Source organism: Molossus molossus, unplaced genomic scaffold, assembly GCF_014108415.1.
Source record: "Molossus molossus isolate mMolMol1 unplaced genomic scaffold, mMolMol1.p scaffold_m16_p_10, whole genome shotgun sequence".
NCBI lineage: Eukaryota > Metazoa > Chordata > Mammalia > Chiroptera > Molossidae > Molossus > Molossus molossus.
The window spans coordinates 4,880,453-4,905,569 of NW_023425345.1; the positions used below are offsets into that span (position 1 = coordinate 4,880,453).

Here is a 25,117-nt window from a genome sequence, read left to right on the forward strand (position 1 = left end):
GGGAGGCAGTGCGTGAAAGCATGAACATGCTCCAGCTACAGCACGCCGAGGCCTCAGGGAGGCCTGGAGAAGCCGAGTGAACCGAGGCTGCACTGAGATCTGATCGTGCCTTGAACTCTCCTCACTCTTCCTCCAGTTAGACCCCAACTGTCCCTGGACCGATGGTCCTTGTTCCTGAATGCGGGGCACCGTGTTTGCATGTGTGCCTTCTCTAAACTGTTGGCTTCTTATGGGCAGGCCCCTTGCCTATCTGGTCTTTTTCCCCAGCATCTGGCAATACCTGGCACACAGCCACATCAGCAGACACTGAGTAGGTATACGGCTGGCACTCGGTTTGTCTGCAGGACTGAATAAACGCTACAGCTCGTGCGCAGAAAAGAGAGCATCACTAAGCAGGAAGACCTGCCTCTTGGACAGAGGTGAAACTCGGGGGTTTGTGTTGCTGGAGCACTTTGTAGAGAGAGCTAGAGTAGGGGGCCTCCTGGGGTGGCAACCCCTTTAGACACCTACCCATGGCCTGGTAGCGCGGGCTAATCGTGGTGGGGTGGTGGAGGACGAGGATCTCAGCCTCAAACTCCCAGGATGCTTGGGGATTCAAACGGGGGGAAACCATCACCATGCCCTTCCGGATGGATGAGCGCTTAATCTGAAAGAAAGAGGGAATCCCAGACCTCAAGGACAATGTGCCTTCAGGTTTCACCCCTGGTTCTGGAGGTCTAGGAGTCCTCCTGGGAATGAGGACCAGCCCCACTCGGCCTTGCCCTCACTGCAGTGATGTGATCCACGGGCCTTCTGGGCAGCAGTTAGTGCTCGGTGGGAAGCTTAAACACTGCTCTTTGGGGTCAGGAAAGGCTTCATGCAGGAAGTGGCATTTCAGCTGGGCCTTAAGGACAGGTAAGAATTAAGTGGGTGGTAAGGGCACAGGCAGGCAGGCATTAGGCGGAATGAACAGGGAGAGTATGACATGACTGTTGGAGGAAATAAAGAAAGTCCCACTTTGTTGGTTGGTGGAAAAGGGAGGTGATCCTAGAACTAGCACTCACCCCAACCCCTGAGGGACAGAAGGCTGAATAGGAAGAGGATCTGGCATGGATCCCAATGGCCCTATGGAGAAGGACCTTCAACACAGCAGGGAGATGCCTATCTGACCTCACAACTGAGCTCAGGACACTCAGCTCAGGCACTAAATGGAGAACAAACTTAGGAGGCGGGCAGGCCTGGGATCAAGTCCTAGCTCTAGCACTTACTACCTGTGTACTCCCGGGCATGTCACGCAGGCTCTCTAAGCCTGTTTTCTCATCTTTAAAAGTAAGGTCAGTAACCCCCGGCTTGCAGAACAGCCATGAGGACTGGAGATGGCCCAGAGCCTAGTAAAATGCGGAGGACTCCCAAGGGAGTATTAGTATTACTGACACTCACCTTCTTTAGTGCAAAAGAGGCTGTCTGGCCCCCCCGCACCTCCTTGACAGGCATGCGCTTTCGATGGATCGATTTGACAGCAATGGACAGGAAGTTACCCAGAGGATCTGGGCCCAGCAGCAGAGTGTCATTCAGCTTGATCAGGCCCCTGAGTGTTGTCCCTGATACCACTGTCCCCACGCCCTGCAGAGAAGACCTGGCCCAGTAAGTCTATCCCCATTTAGCCCCTCTCCACCACAGACCCAACCCAACACACCTTGTAGGGAGTGCCTGCCCAGCCTCCCACCCTGCTCAGTCCGCCAGAAGCCACTCACTGGTACAGAGTAAGTGTCATCAATCTGAAATTCAGCAGGTTCTTCCTCCCGGTAGCTGGTGCGGGGGGAGAGGAGGTTGAGGAACATCTTCAGCAGATCTAGGTTCTCGCCTGTAACATTGGAGATCTGGAATATCGGGCACATCCTAAGTGGAGGGTGAAGAATAAGAAAGACAAGCTCAGGAGGCCAGCTCCTGCCTGGCACAGGATGGGAGCAGCAGGAGGGCTCCTGGGATGGCCCCACTGCCCCCACCCCCTCCCAGGGCCCTACCCTTCTGCCCTGCTGACTGTAAGGCTTTCTCCTCTTACTCAGTTTTGTCTCTGAACCCTGCCCCTTTCTCTCTGTCTCTCTACCACTGCCCTATTTCAGGCACTCTTAACTGCTTCTTCCTAAAGCACACGCATGCTTGCTTGAAATCTTTAATCCCCTCACCATTACGAGAAAGTGGCCTGCATCCCTTCTCCCAACCTGTCTGCAGGCTTACTCCTCTTAAAGTCCTATATTCCAGTCAGACCGGAAAACCTTAGTTTCTCCTAAAAGCTTGGTTCCCTTCTACCCCGTGTTCACTCTGATCCTCCTGACTGAAGTCCTTCCTTTTCATCCTGCCACATCCTCTCATCCTCCAGGGCACATCTCCAGGCTGCTGCTTCCAGGAGACCCTTCCCAGAGGGGACTCGCTGTCTCTCAGCTCTTGAACTTTTGCGTCTGTTACATGTAACTAAGTCTGACTTTCCATCAGTTATCTCAGTGGCCTCTATACCTCCTATCCAGAGTGAACCACACTGCTCAGGATCAGGAATCACATATTCCCCATAGCTTCTAGAAGAGCACCTGCGCAGAACAGGCACCAGAGAAAACCAGTGAATTAAAATGGGGCAGCTGGCCCTGGACACTGTGGCTTGGTTGGCTGGACGTCGTCCTGGGCACTGAAGGTTGCTGGCTCAATTCCCAGTCAGAGCATATGCCTGGGTTTCGGGCTTGATTCCTGGTAGGGGGCCTGCAGGAGGCAGCCGACTGATGTTTCACTCTCACGTGGATGCTTCTCTCTCTCTCTCTTTCTCTCTCTCTAAAAAAAACAAAACAAGAAAATCAATAAAACTTAAAAGATAAAATGTGTCGGCTGAAATGTAACCCCTCTGCTCACCAAATGGTGGTACTTGAAGACAGTGTCAGGGCAGAGCCAATAGGCCAAAATGCCAGGGTCCTATACTACAGACCAAGCCAGAAGGCGGAAGGCTCTAAGCAGCCCCAAGACTCTGGGAGAAGGAACAGAGTTAACAAAGTTTAAAAAGTATCTCTGACCAAGGAGCTGACCACCTTGAAGACAAGGATAGTGCCCGAGTTAACTCTGAAACCTCAATGCCTAGATGAAGAACCTGGCACAAGCAGATTTCCAAAACATATATATGGAATCAAAGGATGTGTTAATGAGTAAAGATCTAAAGTGATTTGTGATTCAAAGGCTTTTGAGAAATAACATTATACAAATGTACAAGTTATAAAAATGGCTGGCAGCTGGGCACATCGCTAAGTGCTTTCTATACGTCATTCCCAACACTCATGAGAGCCCTATGGAGAAGGTAACATCATGCACATTTCACAGACAAGGACACTGAAGTCTCGGCTGGGATTCCGACCTCAGCGAGGCTAGCTCCTCAGAATGTGAGTCACCTGAAATAGCCCCTGGGCAATACTGCCAGCCTGGGAGACCTTGTGCAGAGACCACAAGAGTCTGTTTCATCCACTGTCTGTACCTGCCCAGAAGTGAGCGCTCCCCACCCTATTACCTCTCAGAGCTAAAGTTGGAAGCCGTCACGATCACATCATCCTTGCTCTGCACCAGCACAGGGATCTTCCGGCAGCCTGGAGACTTCAGCAGGCGCTGTAACAGCTTCAGGGTTTCTTAAAGGGTGAAATGGAACAGAATTAGGGGAACACAGCCTTCTCTTTGACCAGGCTTCCAGAGCAAGACAGGTCCACTCATTACTGCTGCAAGCAGAAGACAGACAATGTTAAATGCCACAATGCCTGGAGAAGCAAAGGAGAGGATCAAAACTTTGGGTGGATGCGTGCTTGCTCGAGTAGGAAGAGAGCACAGACGGGGCCTGTCTGCTAAGGTTACGAGTCTGAAACCCGCTGGATTTCTCTAGTCTCTGAATCCTTTTAGTAAGTGACTTGGGGTGGGGGTGGGGTGATCCATAAGGACAATGTTCTTCTCAGAATAATCTGCTTCCTGAAAACAAAGTGAATCTGACAGAAGGATCTCTAGGACATTTAGACACCTGCAGAGGTCCTTATGAGGCCCTCCAAAAGGCTATCTCCCCTAATTCTCTTCTACCACCTGCAGCAATGAGGGAGAAATGCATGAAGACCTAGTCCTGCAACCCTGTTTTGAAGCCTCTGGTGGTCAAAGATTCTCAGACCCTTTGCCCCAGTGTTACCACATATATCCAGCTTAGATGGCAAAACCCCGCCCCTTCTGTCAGGGCCATCTGAAAGAGGTGCCAGATTAAGGATCTCAAGAATCTTGCATCTGGAACCAGAAAGAACAGTGTGCAGATGATAATTCTAGGCTGTGCTCAGACCAAGAGTTGAACAGGGGAGAAAGCAGAAGATTCTGGGCTGATGGGAAATTCAGGCCCGGTCTGAGGACAAGATAAGGAAGCAAGGTTCTGGGCTGAAGCACTGGCAGCAGACCACCAAGGAGCCACAGTGGGTGACAGCTGCTAGCTGGAGGCTCCACTTACCTTGCAGGATGTTAGCAGGACACATGTCAATCTTGGTGACCACCACAAAAACAGGCACATTGAGTGCCAATGCCAAGCCCAGGTGCTCCTTGGTCATCCCGACAATGCCAGCATTGCTGCCCACCTGCCCCAACACAGAAAGAACTGTCAGGGCAAGGGAGACAGAGGTTGCTGCTGGTTGGCACAGAGACTTAACAACTGCTGGAGTAAGAAAGAGCTCCCATCTCTGAGGCTTCCATCAAAGCAGGACACAGGGGACACCAGTCTCAGGCCAGTAACAGACTGCTTTAACCTGATTTGACAACATGGCACATCAAAATCTGAGAAGACTTGGAAGCAATAAAAAAGACAAACCCAAACAGTCTGGGAAAATAATAGTCTCGGGTCATCAAAGTGAATTCAGTTTCAGATCCCTGGCCCTCAGTATCCTGATCTATAAGATGGGGGAATAATACACACTTAGAGAGTCACTTGAGGTTTAAATGTCATAATAAAACATATGTCAGAGGTCCAGCACACAACTAGCATGAATTAGGTGTTCAAGCCATGGCTGCTGCTATTACTGTTACTCTGCCTTCCTATAATAATAAACGGGTTTTTTTGTTGTTGTTTTAAATCCTTACCAGAGGGCACTTTTCCATTTATCTTCAAATAGAGTGGGAGGGAGAAAGAGAGAAACATCAATGTGCGAGAGACACATCGACCAGTTGCCACCTACACACATGACTAAAGCTAGGGACCGAACTGCAAATGAGGCACGTGCCCCTGACCAGAATCAAACCCGCAACTCTTCCGTCTGTGGGCTGACGTTCTAGCCGCTGAGCCAAACTGGCCAGGGCATAAACGTTTTTAAATATCGCCACAAAGGCTGGTTAAACAAATTAGGGCAAAGCCCTGGCAAGTTTCATTCAGTGGTTAGAGTGTCGGACCCTGGACCAAAGAGTCGTGGATTCAATTCCAGTCAAGGGCATGTACCTCAGTTTTGGTTTGTCCCCGGCCCTGGTCGGGTTGTGCAGGAGGCAACCAGCCGATGTTTCTCTCTCTCTCCCTCTCCCACTCTATCTAAAGATAAATGGAAAAATATCCTCGGGTGAGGATTAAAAATAAATAAATAAATAAATTATGGCACAAGCACAAGTGGGCCTCACAAGAAAAGAGGAAACTCTTATCTACTGATAGGAGATAATCTCTAAAATGTGTTGTGTGTGTGTGTGTGTGTGTGTGTGTGTGTGTGTGTGTGTGTTTTTAAATCCTCACCCGAGGACATTTTTCTATTTATCTTCAGATAGAGTGGAGGGGGCACATCGACTGGTCGCCTCCTGCACAACCCTGATCAGGGCCTTGACGGGAATCAAACCCGAAAGTCTTTGGTCCGTGGGCTGACGATCTAACTGCTGAGCCAAACCGGGAGGGCTCTAAAATGTGTTTTTTAGGGGATACAAGCAAGGTGTATATAACATGCTACCATTTAAAAAACGATGAATGGATTACCGTTCAAAAAAAGCAGATGTCTGACAGTTGGGGAACATCTGAGAAACATCAGTACTTCTAGACTAGAGATGAGGGAGCTCTTGTTCACCTTCTTGCTTGCAATAACAGTAGGAGACAGTTCTTACTTTTAGGAGCTGTGTGCTGAAGTATTTGCAGATGAAGAGTCATAATGTCTATAATCTATTTTCAAATAATTAAGCCAAAATATAACACATACACACACACACACACACATCCATCACATACACAAGTAAGTAGGGCAAAATGTTAACTGTTGAATCTGAGTGGCGAATTTATGGTATTCATTATACTATTCTTTCAACTTTTCTGAATGTTGAAGTTGGATGGAGAGAATATATACTACTTTTGCTAATATGATTACAGATATCTCTGGAGGATACATGAGAAACTGGCAATACTACTTGCCTCTGATAGGAAACTGGACAGAGTGAGGAAGAGAGACTTTTCACTAGAAGCCTTTTGGTACCTTATTTTTGTATCATATAAATGTGTTACTTAATAAAACAAAATTAATTTAAATTGCCATGATATGTGATCATCACAGTTCACAGGTGATCCACCACCCAATGACACAGATGTCCCATACCTGTGCTCCCTTCCACCTACACCAAAACACCTCCATTATCTTCCCTAATTTTTCCCATTCCCTCCAACCTTTCTTACCCAACCCAGACTTGCTTTTGCTCTTCCAAATCTAAAGAGCTCTACTGCTCTATTTATATATTTTAAAGACCCTCCCCCCTACCCCCAGCCCGCTGGAAACTGATTGACATAGAACAATAATAAAATATTTCATTATTTTCTACAGAAAATTTTTAGTATTTGAATCATGGCCCAAAAGTCAGATAATATTTAACATTTCATATGGGTGAAGATATTTTCAATAATTGGCCTTGCTCACTATAGCTCAGTCAGAAAAGTGCTCATTTAATTAATTAATTTATTTGTTTGTTTATTTTTCTCTTTATTGATTTTAGAGAGAGAGAGAGGAAGGGAGAGAGAGATAGAAGCATCAATGAGAGAGAACATTGACTGGTTGCCTTCTGCATGCCTCCCACTGGGGATCGGACCCACAACCTGGGCATGTGTCCTGACCAGAATTCAAACTGGCGACCTCTTGGTGCATGGGTCAACGATCAACCGATGAGCCACACCAGCCGGACGTAAAGTGCTAATTTTAAACTGATTGATGTCTATACCTTTCTTAATACCCACCCTCCCCCAATACGCCCCATGGACCATCCACTGAAACTCCTCTGGCCCTCAGCTTACAAATGCGGGCCTCAAGTACAAGTGAAGGTCAGCTTACGTAAACAAATTCTTAAGCAGGAATCTTTTTTTAAAAATCCTTACCGGAGGATATTTTTCCACTGATTTTTAGATAGAGTGGAAGAGAGGGAGGAAGACAGATAGAGAGAAACATCAATGTGAGAGTCACAACAATTAGTTGCCTCCTGCATGACACCAACCAGGGCCCAGGATCAAATCTGCAACCCAGGTACATGCCCTTGTCTAGGAATCAAATGCGTGACCCTTGGAAACCTCTTATAGAGCATCTTTCCTTAGCTCAGTCAAGGCTGGTAATGGTCCCTTGCAATGATCAAAAATATGGGAAATGAAATCACACTGAGATCCCAAGAACCCTGGGCAGAGCCCACAAGTGTTCCTCCATATGCCCCGCCTCTCCAGTCTCCAGTTTGGGAAACCTTGCCTGAGAATCTGTGGTTTGGGGCAATTTGATGGAGTTTGCTCTGAACAGATGCTTGTGTTTACTACACTTATTAATGCAGCAGCTGGAGGAATGGGATATGGGGAAGGGCTTCAAGAAGGACTTGCCAAAGAAAAACGTGCTTGCTCGCTCTCTCTGAAAGCTGTGAAGCTGCCACCGGGGCTGTGGGCCCCACAGACTCCCACTCTGTCCAGGGAGAAGATCAAAGGGACCCAAATACAAGCTTAGCAACGTGATCCAACACAGGCCTCTGCTCCCTTTCCTTTTCAGTTCATCTATGTAAATGAGCTGCTTAAAAATCTATTCCCATAGACTGTAAGCTCTCTGGGAGCCCAGCTGGCCCTGCTCACTGCTCTATCTTCAGGCCCAGCACAATGCCAGGCACGCAGAATCCCCTCAACTAGTACACTCATCCCAGGCTTTGAAAGAGGCCACCTCTCAGGCCCCTCTTGATTGCTGTCTGTGCTCTCCTCCAGTTCTTCCCCAGCCTCCCCTCTCTGAGGGTACCGCCTGGTGTCATCTCCTCAAAGCAGCCCAACCCCCGAAGAAAATATTTCTGAAGGTAATAAGTAAACCCTAGGAGAAACCCTCCTCTATGTCTCTCCAAAAAAAAATCAGATGTCTACAAATACCTTGGTTTTTCCTTAAGGGATCATTCTGAGCCTCACCTAGGAGATCAAGTTACATCCCTTCAGACGACTGTAGAGTTCAGGACTGGACATCCCTGGCAAAACTTGTTATCCTTACCCAGTGTCAAAGCCCCAAACCAACAGGCTTCAGCCTCTGAACAATTCCAAACACTTGCATTTAACCACACCCTTGAGAGTCCCGCCGGAGCCTGCCCTCCTGGGGAGGGCCGCACTTACCATGAGCATGCAGAAGTCCGGCAGATGGCCCGTCATGCCAAAGACAGTGGTCTTCAGGTATTTCTCATGGCCAGCCAAGTCAATGAAGGTAATCACTTTAGTGGATTTCTCACAAATCTTTGTCCACTCCAGGCTGCCACCATGGCTGTCCGGCTTGTTCACCACATTGCCTTCGCTGTCAAAGCCCAGGATGTCGTTGCCTACACTGCTGGTGCGACCAGATTCAATCTCATGTTTGTGGCGGAAGAGTTTCTGGCGGGCAAAGCCTCGGCCATTGTCCAGCTCCCCGTGTGTCAGGACCCCCAGAAGTGTGCTTTTGCCGGCATCCACGTTGCCCACCACTGCTACCCTGCGTGTACATGAATCCAGACATCCACATGAGAGTTAGTGGGTGAGCGAAGTGAAACCCACTAACTGAATCTGTAAGAAAAGGCTTGCTCCTGAGCCTCTCCAGCTCACTGTTCCTTCTACTCATGGATAAGCATATCGGGAATGTTCTTGGAGGTACTCTCCAGGGAGCAGAAAGAGTAATTCAGGAGGAACTGGGTTCACACCACAGTGGCTTTCTTCCTTAACTTCCACTAGCTTCCCCAAAGCTGCTGGAGAAGGGCCCCAAAAAGAGAGGCACAAAATGCTCTTCTCCATCACCCTGATTTCTAGCCTCACAGGCTGATAAGAAAGAAAACGCAGCCTGGCCGGTGTGGCTCAGTGGTTGAGCGTCAACCCATGCACCAAGAGGTTGCCGGTTCGATTCCCAGTCAGGGCACACACCCAGGTTGTGGGCCAAATCCCCAGTGGTGGGCCTGCAGGAGGCGGCCATTCGATGTTCTCTCTCATTGATGTTTCTGTCTCTTTCTCCCTCTCCCTTCCTTTCTCTCTAAAATCAATAAAGGAAAAAAGAAAGAAAATGCAGCCCACAGAGCATATGGCTGGCCTCTCTCCCACTATTGCCAAGTGGAAATATTTAGGGATGGGGAAATGCACAAATAGAGAAAGGCCCTATTGTGTCTCTGGATACTCTTTCCGTGCCTCAGAAGGGAAGGGGTGAAGCTGACATACTAGGTGTCAAAGGCTCAATCACAACTCATGCTGCAGGGACCCCTGAACTGTTCTGAGGCCTCACCTGACCTCCAGGAAGTCACTGTCTCCTACTCGTTTCCGGACCAGGTAATCACGCACACGGCCCCCAGCTTCTTGACGTTCCCGCAGGAGGATGACATCAGCCTCTATCTGCTCTGCCATGCTTTTCACTGTGGCGTAGGAGGCCTCCATGTCAGCTTCACTCAGCCCGTACTCAGTCCCATCTGGTGACAAGAGCCCAGACATCAGTGTTCCAACAAGCTAGAGAGTCAAGCCCTAGTAAAGGCCTCACCCTAGGCACTGGAGAAGAACATGGCTCTCTACCTGACACTTTTCAGTAACTTGGGCACACACAGAGTTAATAAATAATAGTGCCACAGGCTTCCCTATTAAGCAGGACATATTAATTCATTCAACAGTAATCATTGAGCCTTTCCTGGGTTTTGTGCCAAGCTGCATGCTGAGTCCTGGGAATACAGGTGCCCTGAGCGAGCTCACAGCCCAGCGGGAGGGACAGGAAATTAATTAACAGCAACACAGCTTGAATACTGTACCATAGAACTGTACAAAAAGAACACAAAGTTTGAGCAACTAGCACTGCATGGAGGACAGCTTTGCAGGGTGCTGAGTCCCCAAGTGTGAAAAATGGGCCCACAGAGAAAGAGGAAAGACGTCCGAGGTAGAGCAGACAAGCATGGAGCACTGCAGATCACAGCACATTCAGGGGCCGATAAGCAGCTCAGTGATGGGGAGCAGGATGTCAAGTGGCAGGAGATGCCACAAGAGGTGGAAGCAGTTAAGCAGACAGACAGCAGCAAAACACATGATGTACCAGGCAATGGGAAGCCTTGGGGATTTAGGCAAGGGAGGAACGTGATTAGATCGCTGTGGGTTAGAAAGATCTCTTGGGCAGCAGTAGAAAGTGTGCACTGAAAAGTGAGAGACCGGAAAGGGGGAGCCCAGTTAGGAAGTCATTCTAATAATCCAGGCAAGTGACAATGAGCACAGGAGACAAAAGAAAATGGGGAGAGAATTTAAGAATGGTTTTAGGAATAGATGTTTAACTGAGATAGCTCAGGTGAAATGTCCAGCAAGTAGATGGAAAAATGAGTCTGAGCTCAGGATGAGGAAGGAGGGAACTAATCAACCAATCATTTACTGAGTCTATGACAATTTTCATCAGGTGCTTTCCCCTTGGTGTCCTAATTCCCACAATAACTCTTTAAGCTCTTCCTCCAGCCCCTGTCTCTGGGAGCATCCCTGCTCCTTCCCTAGGTGAGTCCTCCCAGCATGGGCCCAATCTCTTCTCTTTTCCATCCTCCCAACAACCTTGAAGCACCTTCTCTCACCCTCTTCCCTTCACTTTCCCCTTACAGACAAGTTCAAGTCATTCCTAAACTAGAAAAAGGAAACCCATCCCCTCTTCCCTGCTTATCTCCTCTGTCCCTCCTTTTACTACCAAGCGTCTCAAAAGAGTAATTGGGACTTGATGACTATAACCAACCTACTCTCAAATCTTACTTAGAACTCTAGAAGAGACTAGTTTTCAAGTCATCAGTGGCCTTCATCCAATGCCCCTTCCTTGACTCCAACAGCATTTGACACCGCTGGTCTCCCTCCCACCCTGCTTGTCTACTGCATGAATTCTCCTGACTCTCCTGCTCCCTGGTTCCTCCTTCTCTGTCTACTCTGCTGGCTCTTCCTGCCCCTATCTTCTGAATGCCCATCTTTTCCAGTAATCAGCCAGTGGCCCTCTTCTCTATCTTCTGAACATCCCCCGTGGCTATCTCATACTATGGCCTCAACTGTCACCTTAAAACCTACAAAAGAAACCACATTCGTTTCTAGCACTGTGCTCTTCCCAGAACTTTAGACAGAATTTCCAATTGCCTGGATGACTCCTAGAAGCACGATGCCTAAACTCAACAACCCCCCCTTTAAACAACAGCACAAAAACTAACACCATTAATAAATCATTATAGGCCTCACTGCAACCCTATGAGTTAACCATTACTCTTCCCTTTTAACAGTGGGGTAAATGGAACCCAGAGAGGACTCAGAGCTGGTAGGCAGCAGAGGGGCCATGTGAGTTTAGGTCTTCTGATCCCAAATCTAGAGCCTTTTCCTCTGGCAAGGGTTCCTCTTAATGCTAACCAGTTCCTCTTCTCGCCTTCCTGATTTCTGAAGACAGCACCACCCTTCCACTCACCCAAGCTTAACACTCGTCACTCCAGCAATGATTCTAGCTTTACACCTGCCCTTCTTTCTTTGTCCCTGCTCTACTCTTTTTGTCAACCCAATGCCATAAGTCTGACTCAGGCCCTTTTTCTATCTGTCACCACAACAGACCCCTAACTGGTCTTAGCAAATCCAGTCCCTGTTTTCTCCAACCCATCCTGCACAGACACTAGCCCAAGCTCCTAGACAAAGCACAGCTCTAATGTTGCCACATCAAAGTCTGGAATGGCTCCCAGGCCCAGGAGTGTTCAGTTTCATTTCCTTGAAGGCCTCCCCATTCATCCCACACCCTCTCTGTTTTGTTCCAGTACAAGTGGCCCAGTCACCATCCCCTCTCCATGTTCCCTGTACTTCTCCAGCTCTACACTTTTGCTTATGTATTTCCTATCCTACCCATCAGTCATCTCCACTTGTCAAAATCCTACCCATTTTTCTCCCTTATGGCATTTACAACATATTACACCTTGTGGAACAGTGTTTTGGAAGCATGGCTTCCCCTACTATACATAAGCATCTTCAGGACAGGGATCAAACTCAAACATTCCCTGGATACCCTATGTAGGATGTCTTTCCCAGATACAGTTCTCAAGTGTTTGTAAAATGCAAACCAAATGAACAAAGAAGGAGCAGTTGGGCTGAAGAGTTTCTAAATGCATGGCCAACTGAGCTCTGGACATCTGGGCAAGAGAACTTGCTGGAAGTATTCCTCAGAGAAGGCCTGCTAACCCTGCCATTCTTGCCAGACCCCTAAATTCTATCCATCATTTCCTAATTCTGACACAACAAAAAGCAATGTTTTCAAGTCCCAATCTATACCTGGGGGCAAAGACCAATGTCGCCTAGTCCATCCAGAGCTCCAGAAAATGCCCCGTCACATCACCCTTCTCCGGCACGCACTGCATTCTCACTCAGTAGAGACAAAGGCCAAGGAGAAAAGCCACAGAGGCCCAATGACTAAAGGCCACATATTCACCCACGCCCGACCCTCAGTGAGACCTCAGTCCTGCCATCTGACTTACCTTTCTATATGCACTCTCCTGCTCAACGTGCTGCAAAGGTTCTCCAGACTTTTAGGATAAAAGTCTAAACTCTTCTGTATGGCATTCAAAGACCCTCGAGGTCTGCGCCCTACCTACCTGTCCAGCCCACCTTCCTAAGTGACACTCTCAATCTCACACACTACACTCCTACTTTACTGACTCACCACTGGCCCATCAAATACTCCACAATTGCCAATGCTCTCCTGTGCCTTTGTGCACGTGGCTTCCTCTGCTTACTCACTATTGACTCCATTTACCTAGAAAACTCCTATTCATGCTTTGGAACCAATGCAAGGTGTACCTCCTTTTTGAAGCCTTTCCTGATTCCCCACAAAGATTTAACACTACTCTTTTGTTTCCTGAACTTTTTTTTTGGGGGGGGGGGGGGACTATGTGTCCCTAGCGGGAACCAAACCCAGGACTCTCTGGTCTGCAGGCCAATACTCCAACCGCTGAGCCAAACTGGCCAGGGTTTGTTTCCTGAACTTTTAATAGAGTACCCGGCTCTTAGAAAGTCATAACTTACTATCTGACAAATTAACAAGATTCTTTCTGACAGAAATCTCACAATAAATCAACTATAACCCGGAACCCTTAAAGAATTACTACTGCAACTACTAAGACTAGCTAACATTTATATAATGCTTATGATGTGCCAAGTGTCAACCTTCACCATGACACCACTACTATCCCCTTTTTAAGATAAGTTAGAGCCAGTAGGCAAACTCAGACCTGCCAGACTCCAGGCCCTGAACTAAGTACTAAGCCAGATAGCCTCCTTTTGAAAGATCAATCTTAAATTAGGAATGTATACTTAAAGAGCACATTCCTCTATACTGTTTAGAATTTGTAATGTCTAACTTGTTCATACAAAATTTTTCAGAGGTAGGTTGGGGAAGAATGTCATTATCCTCCTTTTACAGGCAAAGGAAGAGATAAACAGAGGTGAAGCACCAGGCACACACAGGAGGCAAGTGATGAGGCTAACCCCTGGGGGCCGAGCATCTGGTTTAGTCCTCTATTTGATGTTCAACTTGTTTAACTGGTTATGACCTCTGAAGAATTCCAGCAGGAAGGAGTCACTATGAATCTAATAGCATCCACTGATAGATGCAAAGATAATGCCTGGGTGTGTAGGTGTGTTAATGAATGTTTGACATCTTACGCTTTGCCATGAGAGGGTTAATTAGTTGTTAGTTGCCACGGTATGGTAAATTCACTAAGAGTGCACATTAAAGAAGGGGGAGGAGAGTCTTAAGAACCTGGGTCTTCAAAGAACAGTCCCAACACTTGTCAAAACTGATCTAGATGCAGTTTATTCAATTCTACAAGCATGAAGTGACCCCTGAATGGTTCCTCCTATCACAGCAGGCCCGATGAGTACCTGCCACAAAGCTTTCAAAAGGCTACCAATGATCTCCTAGTCACCAAAGGGAATGACTTTTTCTGAACCCAACTCTCCTTGCTGTCTCTAGCACCTGACAATGCTGACCAACTCCTTCCCTTTCTTGACAGGCAATCTCTTAGACCATGCCCTCTTAAAGATAAGACAAAACTGCAGTGCCAACAAAGACTGAAAGGAAAGGATAGATAAGAAAAACATTTCAAAGGAAGGCACAGCAGTAACTGGATACCAAGTCCTTCTTCCTAGTGTCACTCTTGCAGCATATCCAAATACTGTTTTCTACTGAGGTTATTTGTATTTATGTCATCTTTCCTTCTTGGGACAGAGACCAGATTTTAGTATCCAAAAGTGCTTTGCGACAGTATCAAGCCCTTAAAAGATACTTAATAGATATCTGTTAAATAAAGAATGATTTTGAAATTTTCTCTACCTTAAACTCAGTCTACAAAATTATTACTTGCCTTTACAAAGCCTACATTCAGCAAAGAGAACTGTTCTTTTAATGATGCACCGAGCACTACTGAGGCTTCCTGAAAAGATGACAGACAAGGTCTGGTACAGACTAAATTCATACTCATTAACAAGCCCAGCTGCCATTTCAGTAAAGGTATGTCATAATGAAGATGAGGGTAAGTAGGCCTTCTATTGAAAGTATAAATTAGGAATGATCAGGGCAGGGGGATGCCCGAGATAAAATCTGGATTCTGTTATGGAAGCTGCCTTCCTCTAAAACAGCCATTACAATGGAATAAGCAGGCCGGAGTACAATAACCAGTTCCTTCCAGAATATTAACAAGTCTACATGTCTGATGAGAACTCACAGAGAGAAGAGAGGGCTTCTGTTAGCACTGCTATCCACACTGAGTGGGTTGGTGTGGTCTGGGGCAAGGAAGCCTTGCTAAAGAGAGGAATTCCGGGTATCCCCTTCTTGCTGACATCAAGAAGGATCACAGGCCCTGGCCAGTTTGGCTCAGCGGTTAGGTTGGTCCACAGGCCAAAGAGTCGCCAGTTCCATTTCCAGTCAAGGGCATGTACCTGGGTTGGAGGTTTGATCCCCAGCCCCAGTAGGGGTCATGCAGGAGGCAACCAATCAATGTCTCTCTCTCATATTGATGTTTCTCTCTCTCTCTCTCTCTCTCTCTTTTTCTCTCCCTCCCTCACTTCCTCTCTCCCTTTCATTCTACCCAAAAATCAATGGAAAAATATCCTCAGGTGAGGATTAATAAAAAATAAATAAGTAAGGAGGATCACAAAAGATCTCTGCTAAGCAGACAATAAGTAGCAATGGGATCTGTAAACTGAGGTTGAAGGAAGACTAGAGCTGCCCAAGGCAGGCTTAATTCTAGACCTGTGACTTGCTCTATACCTGGAACAAGAAGTTTCCTTGCTCTGTACTTAATTTCCCTTTATGCAAATAGAGGTAGAAAAGAAGCATCTGTAAAACCGCTTGGAAAGTGAATCTTTCAAGTCAAGCATATTATGACCAATAAGGTGGGAATTAACATTATCACATTGTACTTTTATGTCCTCCCAAACAGTTCTGCAGACACTAAACAAGAGAGTGGGTAAAAGATGGGAAATGTTCTCTAAATAATTTTTTAAAAATAAAGTGAAAGGAAAACTATGCTCACCTGATCCCTGCCCAATGACATATATGGTCTCTCCGCATCCCTCGTCCATCCTCTCCCACATCTGCCGAAGTAGGCTGTCATACTGCTCTGATGTAGGGCTCACTAGAACCAGCTAGAAAAGAAACCAACAGCCTTAGGACCACACTTACTAGAAGAGCACCACAGCCAAAGCAGATCAATAGCCTGATCAAAGACCCTGACTGAATCCCATAGCACCGTAATCTAAAATAGCCACAAAGCCCCCTCATGCCCTCTCTGTCACTCCTTAAATAGCCTTTGAGCCTAAAGCCTTATATGAGTTGAGTTTTTTAATGTACTAAAATGACTATGTCTGAAACACAACCCACAGAAAAGAGGGTGTGAGCAGCCTGCCTCCTGCTGTATAACAGGAGGGGAAGGACCAACAATGACTGAGAATCTGACACTGTAGGTAGAAATTGATGAGCAGTGAGTGCTTCACACCTACATGCCAAAGTCTTCTACCTGCAGCTTGCAACTCACAGGACAGAGATCTCCCATACTGACATGCCCTCCACCCAAGATCAACGGTTGCCATAATAACAAAAGAATTCTGTTCCATCTTGCTTTGGCTATCTTGATTATTTAGGGATTGGCAGTAAAAACTGCTGCAATACTTGTCTTCATCAACAAAACCACTTCATTACCACTAAGATGGATATTAGCACCATCATTTTATAAATTTGTGACAATAACATTATATTTGGGGAGGCCATTTAACAATAGGCATGTCAGGTCCCATTCTCTAAACCATTCTTGTGTGACCTTGGACAAAGAACTTAACCTCTCTGAGTCTCACTTTTTTAGTCTACAAAATGTAGATAATACCACCTGCACTCTAAGGCCACTGTAAAGACCAAATAAGATAATATGTAAGCATCTAGTCCACAGCTCAGTAAGTATGGTTTTCTTCATAATCATTCCAAAAAAACATTCTTGGATGAAACTAGCCACCACAGTTTACTAATTTTCTCCCTTTGGAAACTTTCAGAGCCTCAGATCTCCACATATAACTGTAGCAAGTGTATAAACTTATAGCTTCTAGTCTTTTTCTCAGGAATCAATCTATCAACCCATTCTTTGTCTCCCTCCAAATGGTCAGTTTTTCTTTTCAGTATCACCAATATTTATATACATAGCTTCTCAACTTTAAACTAGTGAGGCAGACTTCCCCAGCTATGTGATGAAGTAACACTCCCCTATTCTGGAATATTAAATACACTGGTCAGGAAATGAAGGTATTACTCTCTTTGCAACTCTGCCCTGCAATTTCCCACTGTGTTTCCAGGTTTCCTCAGCACCTTGACCATGAATTAACATCCAGATTATAAGCACATCTCATAATTCCCGAGTTAACTCATCAGAGCTTGTATTTGAGTGCTGCCTCGGTCTTTTGCATCATGTCACATTGCCTCACATATTTCCCGACCATCCCTCTCTCCCAGCTTGGCCAGCCCCATTATGGCATTAGAGGCACCAGACAGGACCAATGGCTTCTAAGTGCTCAGCTGACACTAAAGGGAGAAAGAGCAGTTGAAACTTGGTTGCTTAGATTGTAGGGACAAGTTTTCTCCAGTTTTGGCCAAATTTCATGCAATTTTGCTATCAAAGTCTGTGAAGAGTCACAAACGTCTCTATTGTGACTTTTCAACAACAGGTAGGAGAGGGTATTGGTATTCTATCTTCCAGTAGCTGCTATTAATCTGCACAGGGAATTATCAGTTATTCAGTTCACTTCAAACATTTACTGAGTAGTATGCAATAGGCACCATATTACGTGTCTTATATATATCTCGTTTTTACAACCATCTATTCTTTTTTTTTCTTTATTGATTTTTAGAGAGGGAGGAATGGAGAGGGAGAGATGGAAACATCGATGAGAGAGAACATCCGATGGCCACCTCCTGCATGCCCCCAATAGGGATTGGGCCCACAACCTGGGCATGTGCCCTGCCGGGGAATCAAACCGATGACCTCTCTTGGTGCATGGGTCCACGCTCAACCACTGAGCCACACTGGCTGGGCAACAACCATCTATTCTTAAAAGATGATGTAGCTGCCCCAGCCAGCGTGGCTCAGTGGATAGAGCGTCATCCCATGGACTGAGAGGTCCCAGTTCAATCCCTGGTCAGGGCACATGCCCAAGTTCTGGGCTTGAACCCCAGCAGGGGGCGTGCACCAGGCAGCCCACTGATGTTTCTCTCTCAAATTGATGTTTTTATCTGTCTCCTTTCCTCTCTCTCTAAAAGATCAATTAAAAATTTTTTTTTTGCCTGGCCAGTGTGGCTCAGTGGTTGGGCGTCGACCCATGCATCAAGAGGTTGCTGGTTTGATTCCCGGTCAGGGTACACGGCCCAGGTTGTAGGCCAAATCCCCAGTGGGGGCATGTAGGAGGCAGCCAATCCATGTTCTCTCTCATTGATGTTTCTATCTCTCTCTCCCTCTCCTTTTCTCTCTCTCTAAATTTCAATAAAGAAAAAAAATTTTTTTTAATGAAATATTTTAAAAACGAAAAGAAAAAAGATGACGTAGCTGGAGAACTGAGAAGTTAAGAAATTTTCCCAAGGTCACAGAGCCTTTTTAAGTGCAGGGCAGGAAAGGAATCTGTTAAAAAACAAAATTCAACCAAGTAAATCTGAAGATTTAATTGGTTCTATTGAACCATTCTTGAATTGTGCAGCATCCCACCTAGTAAATAAGAGGCCTGCTCTGAGTAGTACAAAATGAAAGATTCTTATAGGAAATATATTAGCACCCCCTGGCAATGGGCAAGGAGACACCTGATTGGTGGTATTGTTCCTATATCAGTCAGGAACAAAGCAGATGGTATAGTCCTTAGTTTACCCAGTTTGATGCCTGTGTTGGTGGCCAGAGAGAGCTACTTCATGCCTGAAGCAGCACATAAAATTACTTTTTTAAAGTTATTAGCAAGATAAAAGATTGTTTCAGGCCAGGTCACCAGTTTTGGTGGAGAAGGGTGGCTGGGGGCTCTCATACAGATTACCTCTCTAGTGTCCTAGAGAAAATTACAGTTTAATATCCCACACCTAGGAGGGGCTGAAACTGCAATTAAGTCTTGTTTTGCTGTCAAGGGGGCTAGTGACCCCACCTTGGGCTTGCTTTTTTGTTTTTGTTTTTTACCAGAACCCAGCCCTGACTCCCAAGTTGGCATTCTTTCCCTTTAGCAATGTTAAGCACCTTCAAAACAACAGCCACATCTTATACTTACTTTTTTAACCCCACAATGCCAAGCAGAAGGTTAGACCTTAATTCCTGCCCACCTTCTCAAAAACTCATAAGACACCATTTGAAACGTCCTTCATTATTCCATTCATACAAGTTGTAGTTCCACTCCCAGGATGGCGAGATTATGGGTCTTGCCCATATTTCTATTTTGTTTTGGGTGGATGTGTAAAGTAGACATAGTTCAGACATCCTTCTCCGCGACTGAACGACTACTTTCTGTTTTCTATTCCGATACCAGGAAGAGACGCCTCCCGGCTCCCCTTTGGACAACCCGATCCTCCCACGCCTCCGCTCCCCCTGCCCAAGCCACCTCCAACCCTCAGCTGCCCTGGACAGTCCAGAGAGAGGGCCCCTCTCGGTCTCGGAGGAGTCGACACCGCGTAGGACGGCAGCCGGCATCGGGCACCCGAGTTCCACGTGGCGGAGCCGAGGGGTAGTGATCTCCCCCGGAGCCAGACGGCGGGAGGCCGGCCGGCGCCACCGGGAGAAGGACGGAGGGGGGGGGGGCAGGGGCGCGGGGGGCCGCCCATCGCCCGGGAGCCCCCTGGCCACCCGCACCGGCAGGTAGGCGGGCTCATCCCTCCCGCCCCTGCCGTCGCCCAGGAGACGACTCGGCCCCGCCGCGGAGACCCCTAGCCGCCAGGTCCCATTTAGAGCTGTCGCCGGCGCCCGGGCCTACCTTGCTGGTAAGGTCCAGCTCCGGCTCGCCGTTGAGCGCCTCGCCGTCCTCGCTGCAGTCTGAGTCTAAGCCGTCGTGGAGCCGGGCGGCAGCTGCCGCGGCCCTGGCCGCCCCCGGGGAGCTGGGCTCGGGGGCGAACATAGAGGCCGGGACCGGCGAGTCCATCGGAGAGCGACTCCGCTCCGTCGCCATCTTTAATAACTTAGGCTAATTCGTACCCGGCCTCCCATCCCTCCCTGGCTCATTTGCCTAATCTATGTGTGGTCCCGCCCACACCTTATCGGAATAATTTATGCAAAACATTTCCAGCCGCGTAGAGGGTGACACGTATCTCTAGCTGAGAAACAATCGGCCAGGCCTCTCAGCCACCAATCGCTGCAGCCCTTTCAAGTACCTAATGAATAATTAATGAGGCCCAAACCCCAACAACAAATATCTGAGACGTCGCGCTCCTGAATCTCAGTTCGGGAGTGAGCAGCACCGTGCCCACGTTACCAGCCCGTAGCCTTCCCGCCAACGGTAGCAGCGGAGAGTATGACTGACACGATAGCCATCCTATGAGGAGGACAAGACACACAACGTTTACCCTCACCTCTTCACTCCCTCCGTTTCCAGAGGTGGTGCTCAGCTTCCAAATCTTACTGCAAAACAGTGGACGCTCAGAGCTTCAGGATGATGGACAAGTACAAGGCCCAATCCAGTCATCGGATAGGTCCCGCGCTTGGGCCACCGCCCACGGAGGTAGTAAACAGCACAAGGCTCATCCCACTCAACTCTGACTCAGGGCGCTCCCTGGAAGACCGTATCTAATCTCCAGGTAATATTTTTTCCCATTTTTTGTTCAGATAGAGTGGGAGGGGGAGAGAGAGAGAGAGAGAGAAACATCACGTAAAAGGGACACATCGAGTGGTTGCCACCCGCACAACCCAACCAGGGCGGGGGAGAAACGAGGTACGTGCCCTTAGCGGGAACCGAACCTGGGTTTCTCTGGACCGCAGGCGGACGCTCTAACCGCTGAGCCAAACCGGCTAGGGCTCTCCAGGTAATTTTTTTTAAAACATTTTGTCATTTTTGATTTTTTAGAGAGAGGACGGGAGAGGGAGAGAGAAACATCCATGAGAGAGAACATGGATTAGCCGCCTCAAGCATGCTCCCCACTGGGGATTTGGCATGTGCCCTGAATGGAAATCCAACCGGTGACCTCCTGGTACATGGGTGGAAGCTCAACCACTGAGCCACACCAGCCCAGCTCCAGGTAATTTTGATAGTAGGGTACAATTGATGCCTAAAATAGAATAGTAGCCAGAGGAGGCAATTAAATGTTGACCTTACCAAGAATTCTCCATTTACTGCCTCTGCGGAGAGGGCAATTACACGACCAAAAAGGAGGCAACAAGCTGAAGTAGAAGCCAGAAGCACTTGTTAAAAATAGACCCAAAGTGGAGTCACTGTGGTAAGTCCCACCAAGACTCAATACCTAACAACTGCATTTTCATTCTTTCCCAAGAGTGGAATTTTAGATCAATTAAGCCTGCAATTTCCTGATCATTTTTTATGTAAGCTGCCTGAAAAGACCCCCTCTACCTTCTCCCAAATGAAGGTGACCTTGCCTTCATTTTAACCACTCTTTTAACCTTGGCCCACCCTTCTCCTATAAAAACATTCCATTTTGTACAACTCCTTGGAGCTCCCTTCTGTTTGCTAGAAGGGTGCTGCTGCCCATTCATGAATCATTTAATAAAGTAATTAGATCTTTGTGTTTACTTGGTTGAAGTTTTGTTCTTTAACACACCTCACCACATTTATAAACTGTGGAGCGAGATCTAGTTAGGGTCTGTTAAGGTAGTTTCCTGTGTATGATTCTTTTCAGTGTCATCATTTTTGGAAAGCCCCAATCCAAAACACCATCAGCACAAGTTTTAGTACCTTGAATTCCAGTTTCTGAAAAGCTTGATGAAGTTAGGGATTAGGCCCCCTCACTCGTCCCAGATAGCAAAAAAGCAGCTATTTGAGAAGATTTAGGGTTTGGAACACGGGATTTAGTGAACAAAAGGCAGGGTTCAAAATGGCTTTCAGTTTCAGGGATCTACCTGAAAGGAAAGAGGCAACCTCATCTTGTTCCCGTTTTCAACTACAGTCAAGTCTTTTTTTTTTTAATCCTCACTCGAGGACATTTTTTTTTATTTTGTTCAGATAGAGTGGGAGGGAGAGAGAGAGAAACTTCAACGTGAAAGGGACACATCGAGTGGTTGCCACCCACACGACCCAACCAGGGCCGGGGACAAACTGTAACCGAGGTACATGCCCCTAGTGGGAACCGAACCTGGCTCTCTCCGGACCGCAGGCCAACGCTCTAACCGCTGAGCCAAACCGGCCAGGGCCAGTGAAGTCTTATGTGTACAAACACAGCTGGGAACCCTGGCCAAGAAGTAATCCAAGTCCAAATACAGCTGGGAACCCTGGAGAAGTCATCCGACTCCAAATGTCTTGATAGTGATTCTTTGAATGTGTTTTTTCTTCCTTTTTTACTAGTTAAATTGCTCACCACTATCTGTGAGGTAGCTACAGATATTAAATTCTTGATTTGTCATAAAAGCTAAGTATCAAGGTATTGTATTCTACAATAATTGATATTTAGTATTTTACTAATAAATTGGCTTTTCCAGAAAGAATTCAAGTTCAGAATGTGCTAACACATGATGGCATACTAAAAAGCATGCTCTTCTCATTATAGGGCTTTGTCTAGAATAAATATTCTCAGAGTAGGTGCTTCTTGAATAGAGAAGTCTAAAATCAAATTTTATAAAGGGAATTCCCTACCCATCTGTCCATCCTCTTTCTGAAAACAGATTAGGGCCTGAGTTGAAATCCTAGGTCCACTACTTATTAGCTATGTGACCTAGAGCAAGTTAATTAGCCTGCGGGGCAGTTTTCTCCTCTAAAAAAACAAAAACACCCTGGCTGGTGTGGCTCAGTGGATTGAGCGTCATCCATGGACTGAGAGGTCTAGGTTCGATTCCCAGTTAGGGCACATCTCTGGGTTAGAACAATGATTGCAAGCCTCAATAATTAATCTTATAGAAATATATCTATAACCCTTAGCAGGCTTACAAATTACAGAAATTTAAGGTCATTCAAAAGTTGTCTGGATCAGCCCAGAGGACTCCAAACCACATAGTAGTGAAACCAGCGACGGTTATCGGGTTCATTGTCTCGTGAAATCCATAAATGAGTTCATGGACCAAGAGTAAGCAACAGCAAAGTTTATTTGAAAGATAGACAGGGAGGGGACCCAAGTGGGTTGCCAGTGGGGCTCTGTTGTCTAGGTGTAGATATAAGTCTTGCTAGCCTCTGATTGGTTCTTTCAAGGAATTCTGCCTTAGCAACATTCATACATTTTAAAGTTTGTGTTTTCCTGCCTGACTGGGTTCATTCCTAGGTCATCTATGGGGGGGGGGGGGCTTAGTAGCTTTCCTTTTTGATAGTTTCAGCTTCTCCCAGACTATTAGTGAGGAGGAGGGAAAACGCCCTTGGAGCCACCCTATACTTGCTGTAGGTTTCTTTTCCTATCCTCACCGGAGGACATTTTTGTTCAGATAGAGTAGGAGGGAGGGAGGGAGAGAGGGAGAGAGAAACATCCACGTGAAAGGTACACATCGAGTGGCTGCCACCTGTGTGACCCAACCAGAGCCGGGGGGGGGGGGGGACAAACTGCCACCGAGATACGTGCCCTTAGCAGGAACCGAACCCGGGTCTCTCTGGTCCGCAGGTTGACGCTCAACCAAGGTCGGGCCAAACTGGCCAAGGCTCTTTTCTAACTCCAATATCGGTTTTCTATAACCCTTTTTAAGGTGACCAGGCTTTCTGCAATAGGATCACACTCCATAGTTTCTAAGAACTCATTCAGCAATCCTGTTGACTTGCTTAAAACCAAGATTTCTGGTTTTTTGTTTGTTATGTAATTGACCTGTGCTTCTACCAGGAGCTTTGCCTTTCTATAAATGGGGGCTGGGAGTTTCAGGCCTGGGAGCACAATGCCCATGTTGAATTTAGTTTTGAGATATAGAGTCCAAATAAACCTCCAGATATGCTGTGTACTGGGTTACCTGCCTGTGTGCTGAGCTCCAGGTCATTTCAAACTTTCCGCATGTCTCAGCCTTCCCATGGTCCTGACCCTCCCTACCTAACCTGCCTGTCTCTTCAATAGGCAGGCACTCAACCCTGTGTTAAGTGATAACTTCTGTGTAATGGTGTTTAGAGTCCTGCTGAAGCAGGGCTAAAGAAAAGAAATGGTAAGCGTGATCTTACTGTTTTTCTAGTTCTTTGAACAAAAATCCAAAAGGCGGGCAGCTAAAGATAGTGAATGGGGTGATGCCTTCCACATGCCCTCGAGGGGGGGGAGGACATCCCCGCGGGACTGAGAGTTTACCCTTCCGAGTGGCAACCACCCTGAGGGCGAGAGGACAGTAGTGTGTGTGCAGTGAACCGAAATACGACACCAAGGAACTGAAACCGGACTCTTCACTCGACTTGAAATGCGACTCGGCCTCAGCGCTCCTGGAGCGTGGCGCGGTCGGGCCCACGAACCAAGAGAACTTGCGCCCGACAGAGTCGGTAAGGTGCTTTGAAATCAGCTGACGAGCCGCACGCTAGACAAACAAAACGGTCGGCGCAAGAGTAGTTAGTTGGTCCGGGCTGGCGGAAGCCTGTGCCGGAGCAGCCCAGCCCAGAGAGCGGGGCGGGGCGGGCCGGGGCGGGCCGGGCCGGGCTCGAAGTGCAGCCGCAGGCTGGGTCACCACCCCGGAACCGCGCGGACGCCCGGGGGAGGGGCGGGCGGGCGTCGAGGCGGGACTCCCGCCCGCCACCCCGCCCTGCACAGCCTGGCACCGGCTCCAACCACTGCCGCCGCCGGGTTCCGCAGCCCGGCACGCGGAGGCCCTCTGGCCCCCACACCCACCAGGTCTCCAAACGCTACCGGAATCCAGCCCACAGACGCGCGGTGCCGCGGCCCCCGGAGCCGGCGCCGTTGACGTCAGGCTGACCTCAGACGTGACGCCGAGGCGGGGCGGTGCAGGAAGGCGTTTCCGGAGCACGCGCTGGGCGTGGGCCGCTGACGTTGGGCTCAGGTGCGCGCGCTCGCCGGAGCGCGGCCCAGGTGGTGGCCCGCAGTTCCAGGTGGCAACCTGCCGCGGT

At 47.7% G+C, this 25,117-nt stretch overlaps 1 protein-coding gene and 1 pseudogene across 3 annotated transcripts in view; one reads left to right on the forward strand and one right to left on the reverse strand.

Annotated features, from left to right (window-relative positions):
* Positions 1-20,140, reverse strand: part of GTPBP1 (GTP binding protein 1) — a 28,141-nt gene extending 8,001 nt beyond the window's left edge. For all 3 annotated transcript variants that reach the window (XM_036252432.1, XM_036252434.1, XM_036252433.1), the window contains exons 1-9: positions 19,925-20,140; positions 15,982-16,093; positions 9,711-9,891; positions 8,588-8,936; positions 4,481-4,604; positions 3,521-3,635; positions 1,734-1,878; positions 1,420-1,602; positions 511-646 (exon numbers count right to left, since the gene is read on the reverse strand). In XM_036252432.1, the coding sequence (XP_036108325.1) occupies positions 511-646; positions 1,420-1,602; positions 1,734-1,878; positions 3,521-3,635; positions 4,481-4,604; positions 8,588-8,936; positions 9,711-9,891; positions 15,982-16,093; positions 19,925-20,116 (1,537 nt within the window). In that variant the 5' untranslated portion in view covers positions 20,117-20,140. The remainder of the gene's footprint in view (positions 1-510; positions 647-1,419; positions 1,603-1,733; positions 1,879-3,520; positions 3,636-4,480; positions 4,605-8,587; positions 8,937-9,710; positions 9,892-15,981; positions 16,094-19,924) is intronic.
* LOC118624892 lies at positions 18,753-18,902 on the forward strand (annotated as a pseudogene).
* Positions 20,141-25,117: the final 4,977 nt, after the last annotated feature.